Source organism: Lagopus leucura, unplaced genomic scaffold (assembly GCF_019238085.1).
Source record: "Lagopus leucura isolate 7727_CA_CO unplaced genomic scaffold, USGS_WTPT01 Super-Scaffold_100004, whole genome shotgun sequence".
Classification (NCBI taxonomy): domain Eukaryota; kingdom Metazoa; phylum Chordata; class Aves; order Galliformes; family Phasianidae; genus Lagopus; species Lagopus leucura.
The window spans coordinates 56,806,304-56,824,409 of NW_024962264.1; the positions used below are offsets into that span (position 1 = coordinate 56,806,304).

At 36.8% G+C, this 18,106-nt stretch overlaps 1 protein-coding gene across 6 annotated transcripts in view; it reads left to right on the forward strand.

Annotated features, from left to right (window-relative positions):
- The window catches only part of RAB28 (RAB28, member RAS oncogene family), a 61,521-nt gene extending 51,991 nt beyond the window's left edge, over positions 1-9,530 (forward strand). The window contains exons 6-9 of one of the 6 annotated variants that reach the window (XR_006179012.1): positions 898-975; positions 1,939-2,026; positions 7,467-7,567; positions 8,545-8,630. Coding sequence is in view for 5 of the 6 variants with exons in the window: in XM_042871899.1 (XP_042727833.1) it covers positions 898-975; positions 5,828-5,875; positions 7,467-7,562 (222 nt within the window). In the remaining variant the exon portion in view is untranslated. Of the gene's footprint in view, positions 1-897; positions 976-1,938; positions 2,027-5,827; positions 5,887-7,466; positions 7,568-8,544 lie in introns of those variants that run through there. The other 5 variants (XM_042871899.1, XM_042871901.1, XM_042871904.1 and 2 more) reach the window with 5 other exon arrangements.
- Positions 9,531-18,106: the final 8,576 nt, after the last annotated feature.

Here is an 18,106-nt window from a genome sequence, read left to right on the forward strand (position 1 = left end):
GATGCTTCCACAGGCCTTACCTTCTGGAGCAGCAGCTGTATGGTGAAAAGCACTGTAGGCTGGCAGGCTAGCCTTTGTGCTCAGTTGCACAGCCAATCAGACAGAGCATAAGATGCAGCTTGTCAGTATGCTGTATTCAGCAGCAGTAGAGTCTTAAACTGTTCCTGTTTAGTATCATTTGTGTCCTTTAATCAGATTTAAAATGCAGCTCCCTAAACACTAAGATTGGTGGACTGTATTCAGATGAAGTAAAGGATTATTTTAGATAGCCTTCCCACTCAGTGTTATCTGTCAAACCACATCTGAAGTTTAATGGCTAGGCTGCTCCATGCCATACCACGTTTTGCTTACTTAGACATTTCTGTTCAATAACAGAACACAATCATTCATAAGACTCCTGAACAAATACATAATTGCTTTCATTTGATGTTCGTAATGTTTTTGAAGCATATGCAGCAGAGATTTTGGTGCTGCTGGTGCACAATTCAGTTGTTCTGAATTTCAGAAATTTATATCTTTATTGCACAATACACTAGTAAAATATTTTTGTGCTAAACATTAGTGAATAAGGGTATTATTCATATTTTACAGCACTGAGAGCAGTATTTGAGAGGTGGGTTGTGTAAAAGCTTGTTTAAACTTAAGCCTCTGGAGGCAGAGTCGAAGTGTTGCCTAAAAATCTAGCATACTGTTCATTCCTCATAGCATTGTTATTTTCCCCGATTTTTAAACAAAATTGAATATACCAGATGAGATTGTTCTCAGATCTGTTTCGCACAGGTCACAGTTCTCTATATCTCATTGTTTACAGTTCAAGAATGGCTTGATATATTTGAAAGGACTTTTAGGATGTCTGTTTTTAATCATTCAAATATGATGTAATTTTTTTTTCCATAGGTCTTCCTGTGTTTTCAAAGAATTGCTGCTGACATTCTTGGCATCAAATTAAACAAAGCAGAAATGGAACAATCACAGGTGATTTTCCACAAATACTTGTTTTGCTTAAAATTTTATTTAGTATTTAGAAAAAAAGAAACAAAAATAATGTTGCAAATTAATATCTATCCTTTTAAGTGAACTGCACCCATTCTACTAGAGAGTTAATTACTATCACAAGAGCTTCTTAAAAATATAATAATCTTTATCCATTGTGATAAACTTTATAAAAATTCTCTTAGAAATTAATATCTCTTTATATTTTTGCATTTGCAGGTAGCATGAAAGAGGCTGTTATCTATAGATAAATTACTGTGCACTGATATACTCAGTGTTTATGGTAACTGCTTTAAAATTCTTTACATACTAAAATAAAATCATTTTATAACACTAGAAGCTTAAGAGATAGAAGGCGTAAGTTTCTGCAAGTGTAACTGTTCTAAATTAATGTTCAGTATAGACATGTACTGAACTGAATAGGAAAAAAGTACTGCTTCATAGAATCATAGAATGGCCTGCATTGAAAAGGATCACAGTGATCACCTAGTTTCAACCCCCATGCTGTATGCAGGGTTGCCAGCCATTAGACCAGGCTGCCCTGTTTGTCAGTTACAGAGTCAAAAATTAACTACGTGATGTCCTTTGGTTGGTTAATCTCAGAGTTTAGTTTTCATTGTGTGCCTTCATAATGCAGGATGATGATGATGCTTTCCTCAGTAAGGTCTGTTTGCCTCAGTGTAAGAGCACTATTTCCTACTTGTACATTATCTTGTACAAATGAGAAACAGATCTTTTTCTGATTGAGCATACCCATTCCCGACAGACCTGTGGTATCAGGTGTTTGGGTAGCTAATATGGCTTCCTGCCATCTGAAATTATTTTTCTTACTGTGCCTTTCCCAAATAATCTCCTCTTAAAGGAACTCCTTAGTCTTTTGCTTTTGGACTTTGTGTTTTTTTTCTTTGTGTTGAGTTGGAGGATTTTCTGTCATCTCCTCTGCAGCAAGAAAGGACTGAGAGGACAGTGTTTCCCAGCAATAGGTGGGAAGTCATCAAGAAGCATGTCACCTATCCTCTTATATTGGCTAATAGTGAGTTAGTGGAGTGAACACAGCAAATGCACGTCAAAACCTTGTTGCATATCTTTCTTTGAACTGTAACAGAGCTTCTTACTGTTTCTGAGAAGAATATTTCATGTGATCATTGCATGCAAAATAGTTCTAACGAGAGTAGTTTTATGGCATTTTTTAATTAATGGGAAAATTTTTTTTTTGTTTTTTCTTTAATTTGAACTGTAATTTTTTTAACTGTAGTTACTAGAGTTGGACGTTATTTATTTAAATCAGTGGATGTTAGGTGATCTATAATGTGTTAATTGTTCAAATAAGCAAACAAGCAAGAGCTTTTCCAGTATGGCCCCTTTACTGCCTTCTCCTGCCAGGTTCCTGCTTCTAAATATAATTTTCCTGCCAGGAAGACTGTGAGCACATAGGTTTAAACCAAAGGATTTTACACAAAACCGTTTCAGAAACCTCAAAAGCAAAGATGATACTATTGAGGCAACCTTTACCATGTAATGATATTTAGGATTACAATTATTAAACCCAAAAGTGGCTAAGATGGTGACACGGTGTCCTAGAATTGCTAGATGCTGTTAACATCAAATGAATACCTCCAAAATAAGTCAAAACGTTTAATAAAAGAAGCCAAACCAATGACACAAAATGCATCTTGTGTACAGGTTGGTCTCCTGCTTTTTGAAATATATAATAAATATGTAATTTCTGAAAGTGTTTCACCACTTCAGTGTTTACAATCTGTTGAAGTGGTCGACTACACAACTGTATTGCAAATAGTAAAACGGCAAAATATATTTAAGAATGAATTCCTAACAAGCAAAGGAGAAGAGTTTCAAAAAGGTAAATAAATATTGAGTGTTTTTTCAAAATTTGTTTACTACTGGGGAACCATTCACCTATTGTTCTGAACTATATAATGATTTGTATGTGAATAATGAATCCCATAAAGAGCTCCTTAATTTTTCTTGAACTGATTAGCTTGCGCTGAAGCAGCAGTCTTACATCTGTGTTGTTGTGTCCTGCGAACTCAGATATAAACTTGTAGGCAGATATGCAAATACCTTATTACATTAAATACCTAATTAAAATAAGAATATGAGAAAGGAGATTACGTATTGTAGCATTATAAAGGAAGTGTCTGTTTTTAAAGAACCTCTGTGTAGACTTGTCTGAAGAATGCACTGCTATCTAGTTTGAACTGGTGCTGGCTTTAAGTGGGCTTTTTCCCTACCTTATTATAAATAGTCACTATTTTTAATGATGTTGAACGTATCAATGGAATGTACAATATGTGGATAGGACAGAGTTGATATTATGCAAATTAGGGTAGCAATAACTAAGTTAATATGCACAGTCTAAATACTCACTGTGGCCCACGTGTTACTGTTAATGTGAATCTAAGCTGTAGTGATTTAAAGAAAATAATCCAAATTAAAAAAAAAAAAGAAAAAAGGAAATAAATCCAGACACAAGCAACAACAAAAGAAAAAGCAAAACCTGTCAGTGGAGGTGGTTAGAAAAGAAATTTCGTTGCCTCCTCACTCAGGTCCAGCAGAAGTCTCTCCATGGTGTGTGTAGCAAAACAGAGAAACAGCCTGACTTTGCAAGATTCTTCTAATGAAGCACAATTTTAATGTGTTCTGAATAAGCAATAATACTTTGCTAACAGTATAAGGTTTGCTTTGAACAAACTTCGAGCACTTTGAGAGTGCTATTTTGAGCAGGCATTAAGAATCGTTCAAAATTAAGTCAGTGAGAAGCCAAAGGGAATTGTATTTCAGTGTTTGTCTTGTTAGCTGCAGCTTTCGGTTCATTGTATTTGGTTCCACACCTTGGTTAGTTCTTAAGATTGGAAATGAAAAATGTGTGCATAAAATTGGAGAAAGAAAAATTTTAACCTTCATAGCCTCAGAGAGACAAACAGAAGGACATTTCTTGAGAGAAATTCATTAGTCTGCAGTGGAGAAGCTCTACTGAAGTAATGTGTAGATGCTGTTGCTCAAAAGCATGGAAGTGGGTCTTTTGGCTGAATGGAGGTGGTTTTAGATGATTCCTGGTATACTACAAATAGTTTGTGTGATAGAGAGTCCCATGTGTGTATATGGGGAAAGGGAAGATGTTTGTTTTTCAAACTTCTCTGCAATCAGCGTTAGATTTCCTTAAATTATAGAATGGCTCTGTGAACACGCTCCTTAACATTTCCAGGTGTTTAATACTCTACCAACTGGACTATAAAAACAGATAAATAGGTGCTATAAAAGGAAAAAAACAAAACACAAGAATAAGTGCAACTTAGTTAATTTGCAAGCATTGTATTTGATTTCTTCTTTGAGCAAAGAGTAAAGCACACGTTAGTTTTACAAATGTGTGTTGTTTTCTTCCAGGATCTTGTCTTTGAATTTTCAGTATTTTGTGTAACACAAGGTTTCTTTGTTTTGAAAAATGAGATTTATACTTGAGTATATTTTAGTGTAATGGCATGAAGCTGCATCGGGGTGGGTCAAGTTGGGTATTAGGAAAAAGTTTTTCACCAGAGAGTGGTGGGCATAGAACAGGTTCCCCAGGGCAGTGGTCACCTGCAGCTGCCAGAATTCAAGGAGCATTTGGACAATGCTCTCAGAGACATATGGTCTGATTTTTGGGTGGTTCTTTGTGGAGTCAGGAGGTGATCCTTATGATCCTTTCCAGCTCGAGATATTCTATGATTTTATGTTTGTCAGAGAACATCTGAGTATGAAGTGTTTTCGTTTGGTTTAGGTGGTAACAAACAATAACATGAAATACTGAATTTGTGTAAGGCACCAACAGTGAAATGATTTATCAGTTACGATTTATTGTATATTTCTTCATAGTTACTGATTGTCTAATGCTGAGAATACTCTTCATAAATTATTTCTAGCACTTGTGATTTTATGGCTGAAGATCATATTTTTTTTCTTTAAAAAACGATTCCAGTTGTCACAGTCATTAGGAGAATCATAGTAATCACTGTCACTCACCTGTGGTTAGTAATAAGAATCCTAAGCACACTACTTCAACTTGTATGAATTTGTGGGGCTTGACTTGTGGCTTCTGTGCTTTGATGACTGGCAGAACTACAGAAATTCTTTTGAAAAGTAGGTGGTGTTTTGGTTCCCCTTCAAATTGACTGCTAAACTGTTAATTAAGTGCAAGAACAAGCCTTAGAAATTATTTGCCATGCATTGTGTTAGAAAACAGCTGCAGCAGTTTAAGATGTTAATGCAACCCAAGATATTTGTTACTGCCCTTTTGCTGGAATTTATTGCTCCCCCAGCACAATCAGAAAATAGAAGGTGATCGTGTGCCTTGGCTGCATCAGGGTGAAGTTCAACAGCTTAGCTTAAACTGCTGATGAAAGTTGTTTTTAAGTGAAGTTGCCAGACTTTGTGCTGAAGCGGATGAGGTGCAAGTACATGTTACATTCCACCAGCTCTCCTTTGGCAGCAGTGATCTCCAGCAGAGGAATAGAACAGGCATTTGGGGGTGGTAAGTTTTTAAACTATCTCAGCAAGAGCTCCTAAATCTTGTCTGTTAACATGCTGAGATGACTGTTAATCAAACCTTTATTTAGTCAAAACTGTGGTGAAACAAAGGAATAGATTACTGTTTGTGTGTGACTGGAACGTGTTTTTGAAATGGAACCATTCCAAAGTCAGAAAATTGCAGATTCTGACTTATTTTCAGTCCTCGAATTCCTCTCCTTTAAATCACAAGGGTCTGATGAAATTTGAGGAAATAGCTCCTCTACTAATCAAATGTTTTTCTTTCTGTATTTTTTACTTTCAACCATAGTATAAAAACCGAATGGGGTGCAGCTTTGTTCCTTGGCATTGGCAAGAGGTAGCGTTTTTGTAAGTGATTTGTAGTTTTGTCTTTAGCTGTATGCCAGCTCAAGACATGAGGGTGTGCATGTGCCAGTTTTGTATAGTAAAATGTTTGGCAGATAAGTCAGATTAGGAATTCAGAGCACCTGCACAAAGTAAGTTTTTTGTCATTACTAACAGTGGTTTGAACCTTGGCAATTATAGACGTGTCTTGTATAGATGCAGATACAAAGAAGCTCAAAGCTTTTAATCACCTTGAAGTTAATAAGATAAGTACTGCAATTTATTTTTTAAAAACGTGAAATTCCTTTAGAAAATCCTTGTCATTTATGTTAGTCAACTTTTTGCTACAGTGTGCCTAAACACAGATCAATAACCTAGCCTTGTTTACATGATGGGATTTGGACCAATGTTTTGACGACCAATTAATTACCTATTGATTGCAAGATTTTTTTTCCTTGGCTTTAGTCAGAAGATTGGTATGACGAAATTAGGTCCTGTGAGGTCAGATAGCACTGTTTAGTGCTAAAACCCCTACTACCCCTTCACATGGATTTAGCAACCTTCCCTTTGATAACATCAGGCCAGGAGTCTAGTAAATCACAGATGTTGTCTACTAGATAAGATAATACAAATGTGATCAATTAAACTCAAGAGGAGTACATCAGCAGCTAATAAATTCAGATCCTTTACCAGACATTTCAGTTACTACTATTTGTTTGACATAAAGGTTTTATTTACAGAGGTAATCTTTAACATGTGCTGCTCATACATTCACGTAATCCAGTTTACGTACTGTTTCCTTCAAAATAGTGACGTACATTCATTTAGCCATTCATTTTAACTTTAAAAATGCATTGCATAAAAGTTGGAGTTTTAAAGAAAAAGATTATTTTATCTTTCATAGCAGACCTCTGCAATTTTTGTGCTTAAGTTGTATGATTTTTTTTTCCCCTTTACATAAGCATTTTGTTAATAGAAAGCTTTTAACAGATTTGTTTTCACTTTAGGGAAAAAAGGAGTGTTTTTTTCTTTCTTTTCTGTGAAGTAAAATCAAAGCTGGCAGTGCTTTGACGTGAGGTTTTAATCTGTCACTAGTTTTTGGTTAATATCCAGCTGTAATGTAAGAGCTATGTAATAGAAAAGATATTCACACATTGCTAACGCACTTGTTACAGTTGCTGATAGGAAAGCTGACTACTGTAAGATTTATTTACCTCAGGCTTAAAGGAAGAGGCTGTTGTCGCCTTCCACTGAATTATCTTCCCTTTTTTTTCCCTTCTATTTCTGTCCCTTCTCCTCCTCTAGTAAGTTTTTGTTGATTGCATGCATGAATATTTCACTTTGATGCTTTGAAAGTGCATGTCCTTGAAGAAGCCTGAGAATGAAAACAGATGCTGATCGTGATGCTTTCTGCTAGATAAGTTCCTGTTCTGCATAGGGCCTGAAAAGAAACGCGCTTTGTTCTAGCTTCTGTGCTGACATTTTGTATCATTCATTCTTCCTTTTCAACTACTGATCAATCTTTCCATTTTTTCTTCCCTTTCCTTTTTTCTTTCTTTCTTCTCTTTCATCTCTGTCCATTGTGTTGATACATGATTGAACAGCATGTTGTCAGGGCAGAAATAGTGAACTACCCTGAAGAAGATAACCAACATCACAACACTTCCAGCTGCCAGAGCAAAGTCTGCTCAATGCAGTAGTTCAGGTATTGATGTAGATGTTTGGTTTGTTTTTTTTTTTTCTTCAATCTGCATTGGTTTTACATGAAATAACAGCTATAGTAGATTCTCTTAGAAATGAGGTACTGATATAAATCAGTAAGCAGAAATAATATATATAGTATATTAATTTGAAGTCTAATGTTCAATTATGAGGCATTTCTAATAACCCCTTAGTTCATAGAAACTTGGTAATACTTCATGTTATAGCATTAAGAGGAGCTTTCAGTGCTGTTAAGTTCAAAATATTACATTGCTGCCTCAAATGAAAATGGACGGAAAACTGGTATCTCTTATTTCTCTCCCCATGTAGGAGAAACCAATAGTTCCATTAAATGCTTGATAAATAGAATGTGTAATATCTGTTAGATTTTTATATTTTTGTATTTGTAGTACACAGAAGTTCTTTTTATGTTAATTCAGACTTTGTCTGGATGCCTAGTTAAGCTTTTTTTTTTTTTTTTTTTTTTTTTTTTTTTTTAAGGATGTTTGTATTTGCAATTTGCTTTGAATTCTGTCTGTATTTTCCTCTGAATAGCTTAAAGAGGCAAAGGTGAGCTACCTGCAATTTCTGGTTAAGATAGGCAGTTATTCTGAAAGAATGCATACCACAGTGTTTGTAAAATTCTGTTTTATAATTTACATGCAGAACAATTCTTGAGGAGAAAAAAAATGCATTTACTGATTTTTTTGCATTGCTGCTTTTTATTAGCTCTGTAAAATTGTCAAGAAAACTTACCAAGGCACTTCTCTCTGCTTAGTATGAGTCAACTTATTTAGACTGAGAAAATAACACCTGATCAGACTTACTGTAAAATGCTGAAGAAAACTGAACTGTGTCTGTTTTGCACAATCTCTTTATTTTTCCCTCTATGTTTCATAGTAAATTATCTGTTGAGTTGTTTGCCAGCATCAGTATTGTATTTTGATTCTGATTATTGCTGTGTTTTTTCTTTTATGACAGAGAGTGGTGAAAGCAGATATTGTCAACTACAGTCAGGAGCCTGTGACAAGAAGCGTTAATCCTCCTAGAAGCTCAATGTGTGCAGTTCAATGACTGTATTATTCTTCTCTGTTTTGATACTTTTGGCTGTCCTCCTACTTTGACACAGACTCTAGGATTGCCAGGAGCTTTTAACAGTCACCATCGCTACAATGCAATTACAAGTTTCAAAAACGTGTTGCACCATTGAGGAGCAGCAAGCAGTTATTTTTGACTGGCTGAAAATGAAATGTTAAGACCACACACTTTGAAAAATAAAAATCTGCGTTCTTCTAAATTATATTTCAGTAAATCAGTAGAACTGTGTTTGTTTTTTCCTATCTATTTGACTGATGCTGGAATGAAAATGAATGAAGAAGTATGATTATGGAAGTTTTGCCAAAGCATTTCTTTTTCCTTTTTTTTTTTTTTTTTTTCCTCCTGTGATCTAAATTAGCATTCAGCAACTTGTAACTTGGGGAAACTATTGCTGGAATACTTTTAGACAACTAATATATTTTACTTAGGGATAACTTGAAAAGTATTCCATAAATGTATATAGATAATGCAAAATGTATAAATTGTATCCAGGAAGAATCAGTGGTTGAAATAAAGCTGTAATATAAAAGTAATTACTTTTCTGAAGTCTCAAGTTGAAGTTGCCTTCATGGATGCTCTGAAAAAAAGCTCACGTTTTGTGTATTTTTATTCCCACGTCAGTATTACTTCTTGTAGTAGTAGATATGCTCATAACTCTACATGAATATGGATGAACCTCACTTGGCTGTTTGGGCTGTAAATGTTGAGTGATATATTCAACGTGCATTAGAAACTGTTGATAGATCAATTAGGATCAGTCATTTTTATTAACTGAGTGTCTTATTTTTGGACTGATACTATCTTATTTCTACTTAAGAGTTTAAAAAAAACCAAAAACAAATAAAAAGCAGTGTCCTCTGTGATCATCATATTTCTCCTCTGTTCCTTTTCTAGCAGTCCCTTACAGACATACAGTTCTCTCCTGCCACATCTAAGGTAAGGTGAGGAAAAAAATTATGCCAACCTAATTCCAAGTTAGAAGGCTTTTCTTTTTTTAACTCTACAGTGCATTTTCTTAAGAAGTATGACAAAACATTTGGAGATTTAGAAAATTAATGAGGTTGAGCAAAGGAAGCTTGTAATTTCAAATGGAAAAAGTGACAAGGTCTTTCAATTACGGTATTCCTATAGAGCTGCTGAAGAAAGTGTTTAAAATTTAAAACAAAGATGTTCAAGAAATTCCAAGTGGCGAGAATCATAAAATGGTTTGTGTTGGAAGGGACCTTTAAGATCATCTAGTTCCATGGTATAGGCAGGGACACCTCACTCTAGACCAGGTTGCTCAAGCCCCATCCAGCCTGGCCTTCAATACCTTCAAGGAGGGAGCATCCACAACCTCTCTAGGTTAGATATTAGGAGGAAGTGAAGTTTTTCACACAGAGGGTGGTGATGCACTGTTACAGGTTGCCCAAGGAGGTTGTGGATGCCCCATCCTTGGAGGCATTCAAGGCCAGGCTGGATGTGGCTCTGGGCAGCCTGGTCTGCTGGTTGGTGACCCTGCACATATCAGGAGGGTTGAAACTCAATGATCATTGTGATCCTTTTCAACCCAGGCCATTCTATGATTCTGTGGCAACCTGCTCCGTTGTTTCACTGCCCTCACTGTAAATAATTTCTTTCTAATATCTAGTCTAAATCTACGCTCTTCTATTGCAGAGCTATTTCCCTTCATCTTGTTGCTATAAGCCTTTATAAAAAATCCCTCCCCAGCTTTCCTGTAGGCCCTTTCAGGTAATAAAAAGGTACTATAAGGTCCACCCCCACCCGAGTCTTCTCATAGAATGTGCTATTTGATATTATTTTAGTATATTTAAAGTTAATTGGAAAGTTAAGTTTATTTTTGAACTGTTCTGTGGGCAATTTGATGTGTAGTTGTATAACTTAATGATAATGACTTAGCGTTGTGATATTTTAGCATTGAAATGTGGGAAATTTTCTGAAACAAGCTGAATTGCTGAGAAAGATTCAACAGTAGGTGTAGATGTGAATTTCCAGTGAATTATTTATTCTAGGGTTACCATCTGCATTCTTCCTTCTATCCTATGGAGCTCATGTTCCACTGCACGGTGCTTAACTGTAAGGTAAAAGGCAAACTGAAAGGTGAACTTGTCTTTTACTTATCAATGGATGAGTACATCTGCCTCACAGTCATTCTGAAGCAGCTGATGAATCATACTCTCCGAAGCATCTGGTAAGGTGGTTTTTTTTTTTTGAATTGAATTGAATATACTCAATTATCAAACATGTAAATTCACCCTCTCTCTGAGATCTCGCTGGTACGTCAAGATCTCAACATTTCTCCAGGACTTACATGTCAACCTCATAGTCCTGCTTCCCAACAAACAAGTTGTATGGTCGTAAAATGTGAATATTTCTGGCATTTCAAAAAAATTTCCCCACACTTCATAATAAGTTTAACTCAATTTTGTGAAAAATGACAGAAATAAGGTGCCCATCAGTTTGTATTGAAGGCCTATCTTCCTAAAGATGTTTGGTACTTAGCTGGCAATGATCCTCCATTCTTTTCACTTTGTTGGTGTTGATGTTGAGGAATTTCTGTCTGCAAGAGCAAAAGAAGCAAATGTGAAAGAAGTTGTTTGCTCCCAGGATGCTTTTGGCATGCAGGTTTAGATGGTGGGAAGATTCACATCTCTAAACTTATGCCTTCTGATGAAAGCTGCCTGTTGTGTAAGTGGTAGCATTTACCTGAGATAACTAATTACATTAAAAGTAATGTGGCAGGCCTGTAACAAGAAATAATGGAAGAATATAGGTCTACTGAAAATTTTTTGCAATGTAAACCGAGCCATTCAAACTTTTGAGGTGCAGAAAATGAACGTGACAAACCCCTAGCAATATTGATTGAAAAAAAAGTGTGCTTCTCTTCAAAACTTTCCATAGTTCAGCTTTTCAGAAGAGAATGCTTTCTTATGACTTGTTAGGGAAAGCTCATTATTACCTGAACAATCAAAAACTTCTGATTTTATTTACATTTGGAGTAACCTGCTTTGTGAAAGGTATGATGCGTCCTTGTCCAAGCTGGACAAGTCCAGTGGATTTTTCTATTTGTGAGCTTTTATTCTCAGTGTATTTTTCTAGATGTCTTTGACTTGCACATCTGTCTGTGTTTTCTTCCCATTGATCTCTTCACCATTCTTTATATTTCAGTCCTACCTCCTCTGAATGTGCTTGTTTACATTTACGAGACTTTCTCATTCTTCCTCCCTAACATCTATGTATATTATTTAGGCTAACCACGACTCTTGTGTCTTCTCTGCCCCCAGCCCCTCCTTTTGCTGCCCCTCTTAACCTCTTCTAAATTTCTGTTTTGTATACTGACTTCCACTCTCCCTGCCTTTTCCCTACCTTAGCCGTCCCATTTAGATCCATTACCTGTCCACATTTTAATCCTTACAAATGAGCTTTGCTCTTTTTGTTCAGCCCTTGGGACCCCACCCAAGCCGTTGGATTCCAGCTGCAGTGTAAATCCCGGGGCTGTGGTAGCTGCCTTTGAAGTCTTGCAGCAGCTGTTGGTGGAGATTCGGGGTGCTTTTGCCATCTGTATGGTCTGTGTTCCACTGGGCTGACCAGAAAGGTCAGAGATAATTCCGGAGGATTAAGTGATGTGGAGAGAGGGAGTCGCCTGTTTGGCAGAGAAGGCAAGGGCTATCTGTAGTCTGATAGGGAGGAACAGACTGAATGGGAAAGGTGTGCAGCAGAGAAGCAGGCAGCCAGCACCCTGTATCCAGTCTCTTGCAAGTAACACTGCACTGCTGGCCCCCAAAGTGCTCGCACACCTGGCTTAACTGTGTACCATATTAATGAGCTTAAAAATTGCTTGGAAGGTGAGAATTGGTTGAGAGTAATTCAACAAACAGCAATGAGGTTAAATAATGTAGCACTCTCCCCAAGTGAGGTGACATGTGCTTAATGTCCACTGACATAAGGGGGTGGGGGGCAAGCATGCTCTCTCCTGGAGCTGAGGCCAGATGAAGGGAAGAAACTTGTTCAGGCCCTGATCTTACACAGATGCACACTGATGAAGTGATCTGCCTGCTCAGAGCTGTTGTAAGGAATCAGTGCAGTAACAGCTGTATAGCTAAAAGCTGTGTTTGAGTTGAACTCACTGCTATGGTCAGCATCATCTTTTGTGTGATTGTGCGCTCGATTATCAGCACTTTCAAAACTTGCATTTGAAATGTTATTTGTATGCAACTTTCTTTTGTGGTTCTAAGATTTGGTGGGGCCAACTCTAGTCTTTTTCATAAAGAGCAGCACAATGCTGTTTTCCCTTATGACGAACTTGTGATTGTCGGAACCTGAGATGAGTCCATGAGCTCCTCCCAGTGTTCGGTTCTTTTGACAGTTCATATGAGATATGAAAACACATGGGTTTCTTTGTAATTGAGCTTTCTTTTTTAAAGCCTTAAAGAACAAATACAAGGTCAAAATGACATGTGTTCTTTTGAGTAATTTGGAAATTGTTGATGCTATGAAGTATATAAAATCATGTTTTTTTTCTATTAATCTCTACCTTACGTTAGAAAAATGGTTGTTTTTTCACAAATGAGCTTTGTAACCTTTGTTTTAAGATGAATGTGACCTGTTCATAGAAGTTGTAGTACAGAGTACTCGTCAGAAGGTGCCCCTATTGCATGTGTTGATCTGAGACCCAACACAGGGTTGCTGAACAAGGGGAACAAGTGGCATTGACTGAGTCACCATGTACTTTGTCTTGGGCAGGTCACTAACCTGAGCTGGTGCAGCAGCTGCAGCTGACTGGAAGCAGGAAAATCTCCCATAATTTGGTGTCTTTAACTCTTTGGAAGTGCATCTTGGTATATCTGACTGGAACTGTGCTGTTCTATTTATCTTTTGTCATTGACAGAGGACTAAATTGCTGTTCCTTAACATAATTTACAGTTATGTAGTAATGGGAAATTTTCTGTGAGGGGAATTTAATTTCTTAGAGCACTTGTATTTATTTCTGATGGTAGATAAAGAATTGGTACGATGGTCAGGATGGAGAAGTACTTAAAGCAGCAGTGACTTTCATAGAAATGATGTTTACAATGCTGACATCTGGAATTTTAGCATTATTTCCCAAGCAAAGATGGTATTCTGCAGTGCTATACTTGCATTCTTTCTCTTAGTTCAAGTACTGCTGCTTAACATATCCATCTGATTTCTTTAGGCCGTCTTTATTTAAAAACAACTCATAACCACTTAAAATGTCAAAGCAGCTGAATGCTGCTGAAAAGAAGCAGCCAAAACTTATCTGTGTTTGTGTAGGGGTAATGGCATACATCTGAGATTGAAACACCAGGCCAGATAATTATCTGTAGGAAACAAATTTATTCTCTGATTTCAGTTACTATGAATAGAATGTGATTAGAATTTAATGTGCTGCAGTTTTATTTGCAAAATACACAGGTCCTGTATAAAACCTCTTTTTATAATGTACTCTCCAGAAGCCTTGGGGATCCCTGTTTAACTTGCAAATGCAGAAGTTTGATCTTCCCCAAATAGAAGATAGTGAAGCTCCTGAGTTCCATGAACTGATTTCTATTTTCAGCTCCCCATAGAGAGCTGACTGTTCAGCCAATTTAAACTTTTTTCTACTCCACTTCATCTTCGTTCATTTTGGCACTGACTGAGCTTTTGAACTGGAAAATTTCCAGTTAGCTAATTGGCCTTTTGCCTTGTTTTATGTGGGGGTGATGTCAAGTGCTGAAATAACCAATTGACTGAAAGCAATCTTGTTTCAAAGGTTGGTTAGAACCAAACCTAAGAAGGTACCAATTTCAGGTTTGTTTTGTATCTAACCACTACACTGAGTTCCTTATTCTGGTGGACAGGCCTCTGAGAAGAATATAGATTTGAGGTCAAGAGCTGGTGTTTGCTCAGAGACCACATTTAGAGCCCTGAATTCTAGGGGAAATAGCTTAGGAAGCCAGATCTTTTTTTAATTTCACTTTTAAGACTTTTCTCTGTATCTATGCTCTACTATCATGCTGACAGCCAACGTTTCTGTAAAGATAGGACTTAAGTCCCTGCTTAAAATACAAATTGTGTTAATTGTACATTTTTCAGTATTCTTTTTTCTTTTGAAGATGATTTGACTGAACAGCTTATGTTGTGTGACACCTTCACCTGGCATAGGTGAAGGTGTCTGGTGCTTACTAATGGTCAACTGTGTTAATTGCAATCTGCTGAGTATCCTATACTCAGCTTTCTACTTTCTGCTTTATTTTTTAAAAAAGAATGATTATAAATAGCAGATAAGATCTCAGATGGATTTTAACTAGTTTCTTCCTCGGAAAAATGGATCATGCAAACTGCTTTAGGCAAACATTTTTTCTTTGCCAGCTAAACTCCATTTCTGTCTGTTCCGGGGCTGATCCATGCCAGGTAGCTTGCAAGATCATGACCTACTAATCCTTTTTGATTTCTGGTGAGCTTTTAAAAACAAAGTAGACCAAGAAACATCAAAGGAGGATTTGAAAGACACACACTGTGCCCTGAGAAGTAAATGTTGCTTTGGAAAGCATTCTCTCCTTCACAGAGAGCTGAAGGCTGTGGTTCAGTACTATTCACCAAAAGCACTTAAGCATATGCTCAAAATTAAGCACATATTTAAGTTCCCTTGAAGTCTACAACATTTAAGTACGCACTTGAAGTTAAATACATTCTGGCATACTTTGCTGACACAGAAATTCTGACTCCATTAAGTGCCATTCATTGAAGTGAATGCCTTTGAAACTAAGGTTCATTCACGAATTTCAGTGTTGTTTCTGAAATTTGCTATCCATTGTGAAGAGTGTAAACGAAAGCCACACCCAAGTTCAAAAGAAAACAAAAATAAAAAAAGGTATTTTTAGATACTCATTTGCCTTTCTGATGCTTCCTCCTATCATGAATGGTACAAAATGTTGAGAGGGGGAAAGAGGAAAAAATATGAATTGAGGTGTAGTTCAGCTATATGACCAAAGTGTTTACTTGTTACTGGGTGAGTTGCCATTTTTGAAACAACCATTCTTCAGATCCATAACGAATCAAAGAGAGAAGAGAATCTGGAGATGCTGGGTTAGGCGTGTCCCACTAAAATCGGAGTACTGGACCCGTAGTGCAGCAAAACTTATCAAGCTCCCCTTTGTAGCATCTGACATGGAAATAAAGAAGAACCAGCACTTCTTGCTCAGATTTCAGGAGGTATTTGATCATCTTGGAAAAAATGAAGTGTGATTTCTGGATATATTCCAGAATTTGTCGGCGAATGGTGAGGCAATGTTTAACTGCATAATGGAAACTAGAAAGAAATTTTGACATCCCACTCATCAATCCAATTGCTTTTTTATCTCCCCACTGTCTTGGAAAGACAGCAAAGTGTAAACCAACATTTGGCACAAATGGGCTGCCTGTGCCATTTAGCAGCAATTTGCATGTAATTGGTAACAATTATACAGACAACTCATTTATAACAGCAAGTGAGCTTACAACCTAGCATAAACTGCAAGAAAGTGAATTGTATCCCACCAGTAATCACACACTGATGTAAGAAAGGAAATGGAGGTCCTTCGGTTTAACCTCTTTTCTGGTTTTATCATACAAAAATGGATAAGAAAGCCACAGCAGTTCTGATTTGATAACTGCTGACTTTGGCTGGTTCTGGAGATGTGGAAATTCCGGGTGAGTGTTCTCATTTGCAGTGCAAATCCAGTTCCTTAAAGCAGTTATATGTACTTATATGACACCTGTGATGTTATATAATTCGTAACAGTCTGCTTTTTGATGCTATCTGTGCATGTAGTACAAAAGAATGCATTTGAGTTCATACAATTTGGCCCTATTAGGAGAGTTTAGTTAAAATAGAAGTAGGGGAAAAAGTCAAAGTGATGGACTCAAGGAAAATGCAACAGTTTCAAAATGAAGGTGTTTTTGTGCACTTTTGCTCATTTCTGTACTGTGTACAAATCACACACATGAAAGAAGGTTGAGTTCAGGGTCTGTGCAGAGCCTTTTGCATCATGCACATCCTACATAGATAAGAGGAGAGGGCATGAGGAAAGGCAGAAAGATGTGACAGGATCTGCACAAGAACTGGCTGTTGGCTCTGCATTTCTTTATGGGATAAAGTCCTATAACTGGTTTTTACGCATTTTCTGATGCATCAAATTGATAAATTATTATGCACATGAGCCTCCATTTTTCAGTAAATATTGTTAGGGCAAATTTTATGGCTTTTCTGAATGAAACTTTGGGTTTATACATCAGATGTAGAAAAACTGTCTCCTGTGTATTTGGCAATTTCAGTCATCCTAAACACACCATGCTCCTGCATTGCTCCATTGAAGGCATGTAATTGCAGAAGAGTTGTTAGCAATAACTTATATTTACAGAGTCATCTTTGCTTGTTTGTTTTTATTTTCTTAAAGCAAGTGTTTAGTCTGAAATCTTTGGCTTTATTTTGAACTACTGGTCATCTCAGCTACTATTTGTTGGTTGTTTTTAATTTATTTTTTTTAATTTTTTTTTTTATGAACACAAGTGAGATTCATTTTCTTTTGAGTTTGATTTTTCTACTCAGTTCTATTAAGCAGGTAACGTATAACTGAATATTTTTGCATCCTTATCTTCCACTTAACCATGAAAGCTCCAATACGCACCCCTTAGTGGAAAGATAGGTTTCAGGTCTGACACATCCCTGTCTTGACTTACACTTGCAAGTTCGTGAATACCTCCCAAAGTTCCTTCTAAACATGACTGACTTTTCTTGCTGTGGATTCCAGTGGGACATTATGTTGAGTGGCTGTGTGTATAAGTATACATATAAACATGCATCCACTTGTACTCATACCTGTGCCTTGGTGTTAGCAGATTTTTAGAGGGATGTGTTTTAACCCCAGTATTTCAGTACTGCTAAAAGCATGTATTAGATTAGATTATGTATTAGGCTAAAACTTGGAAATACCTACAATTATTATTATATTAAAAAAGTGCTTTATTAAATATGGCTGACTCTATGCTATGTTGACTCTATCAATACAATAACTTATGCACCACCAAGGAATGCTTCTGAGCAATGGTGCTGTGTTGCTTTCACTGTTGTGATGTAGAAATGGCATGCTTGCTTACAGCTCATCTACTTCTAATTACACAGTGCAATAAGAGCTGCAATGAAAAGTGTAAAAATAGGAAGATAGCTGGAGAATCTTGTTGTCATTTCTCCAAAACACTTCTTTCCCTCAGCTCCACTGCCACAGTAAGGCAGCACAGTTATTTGACCATGCTCTAACCTGGACTAGAAAAATGGCCCTGCCAAAACGACATGGAAGAGGAGCATAAGAGGACATTGCATACATCCCTTAAGCACAGCTGAGGGAGCAGGGAGCTGTGTCACAGATACATCCTCAATATTTCTGTGAAGAAATATTCTCATGGACTT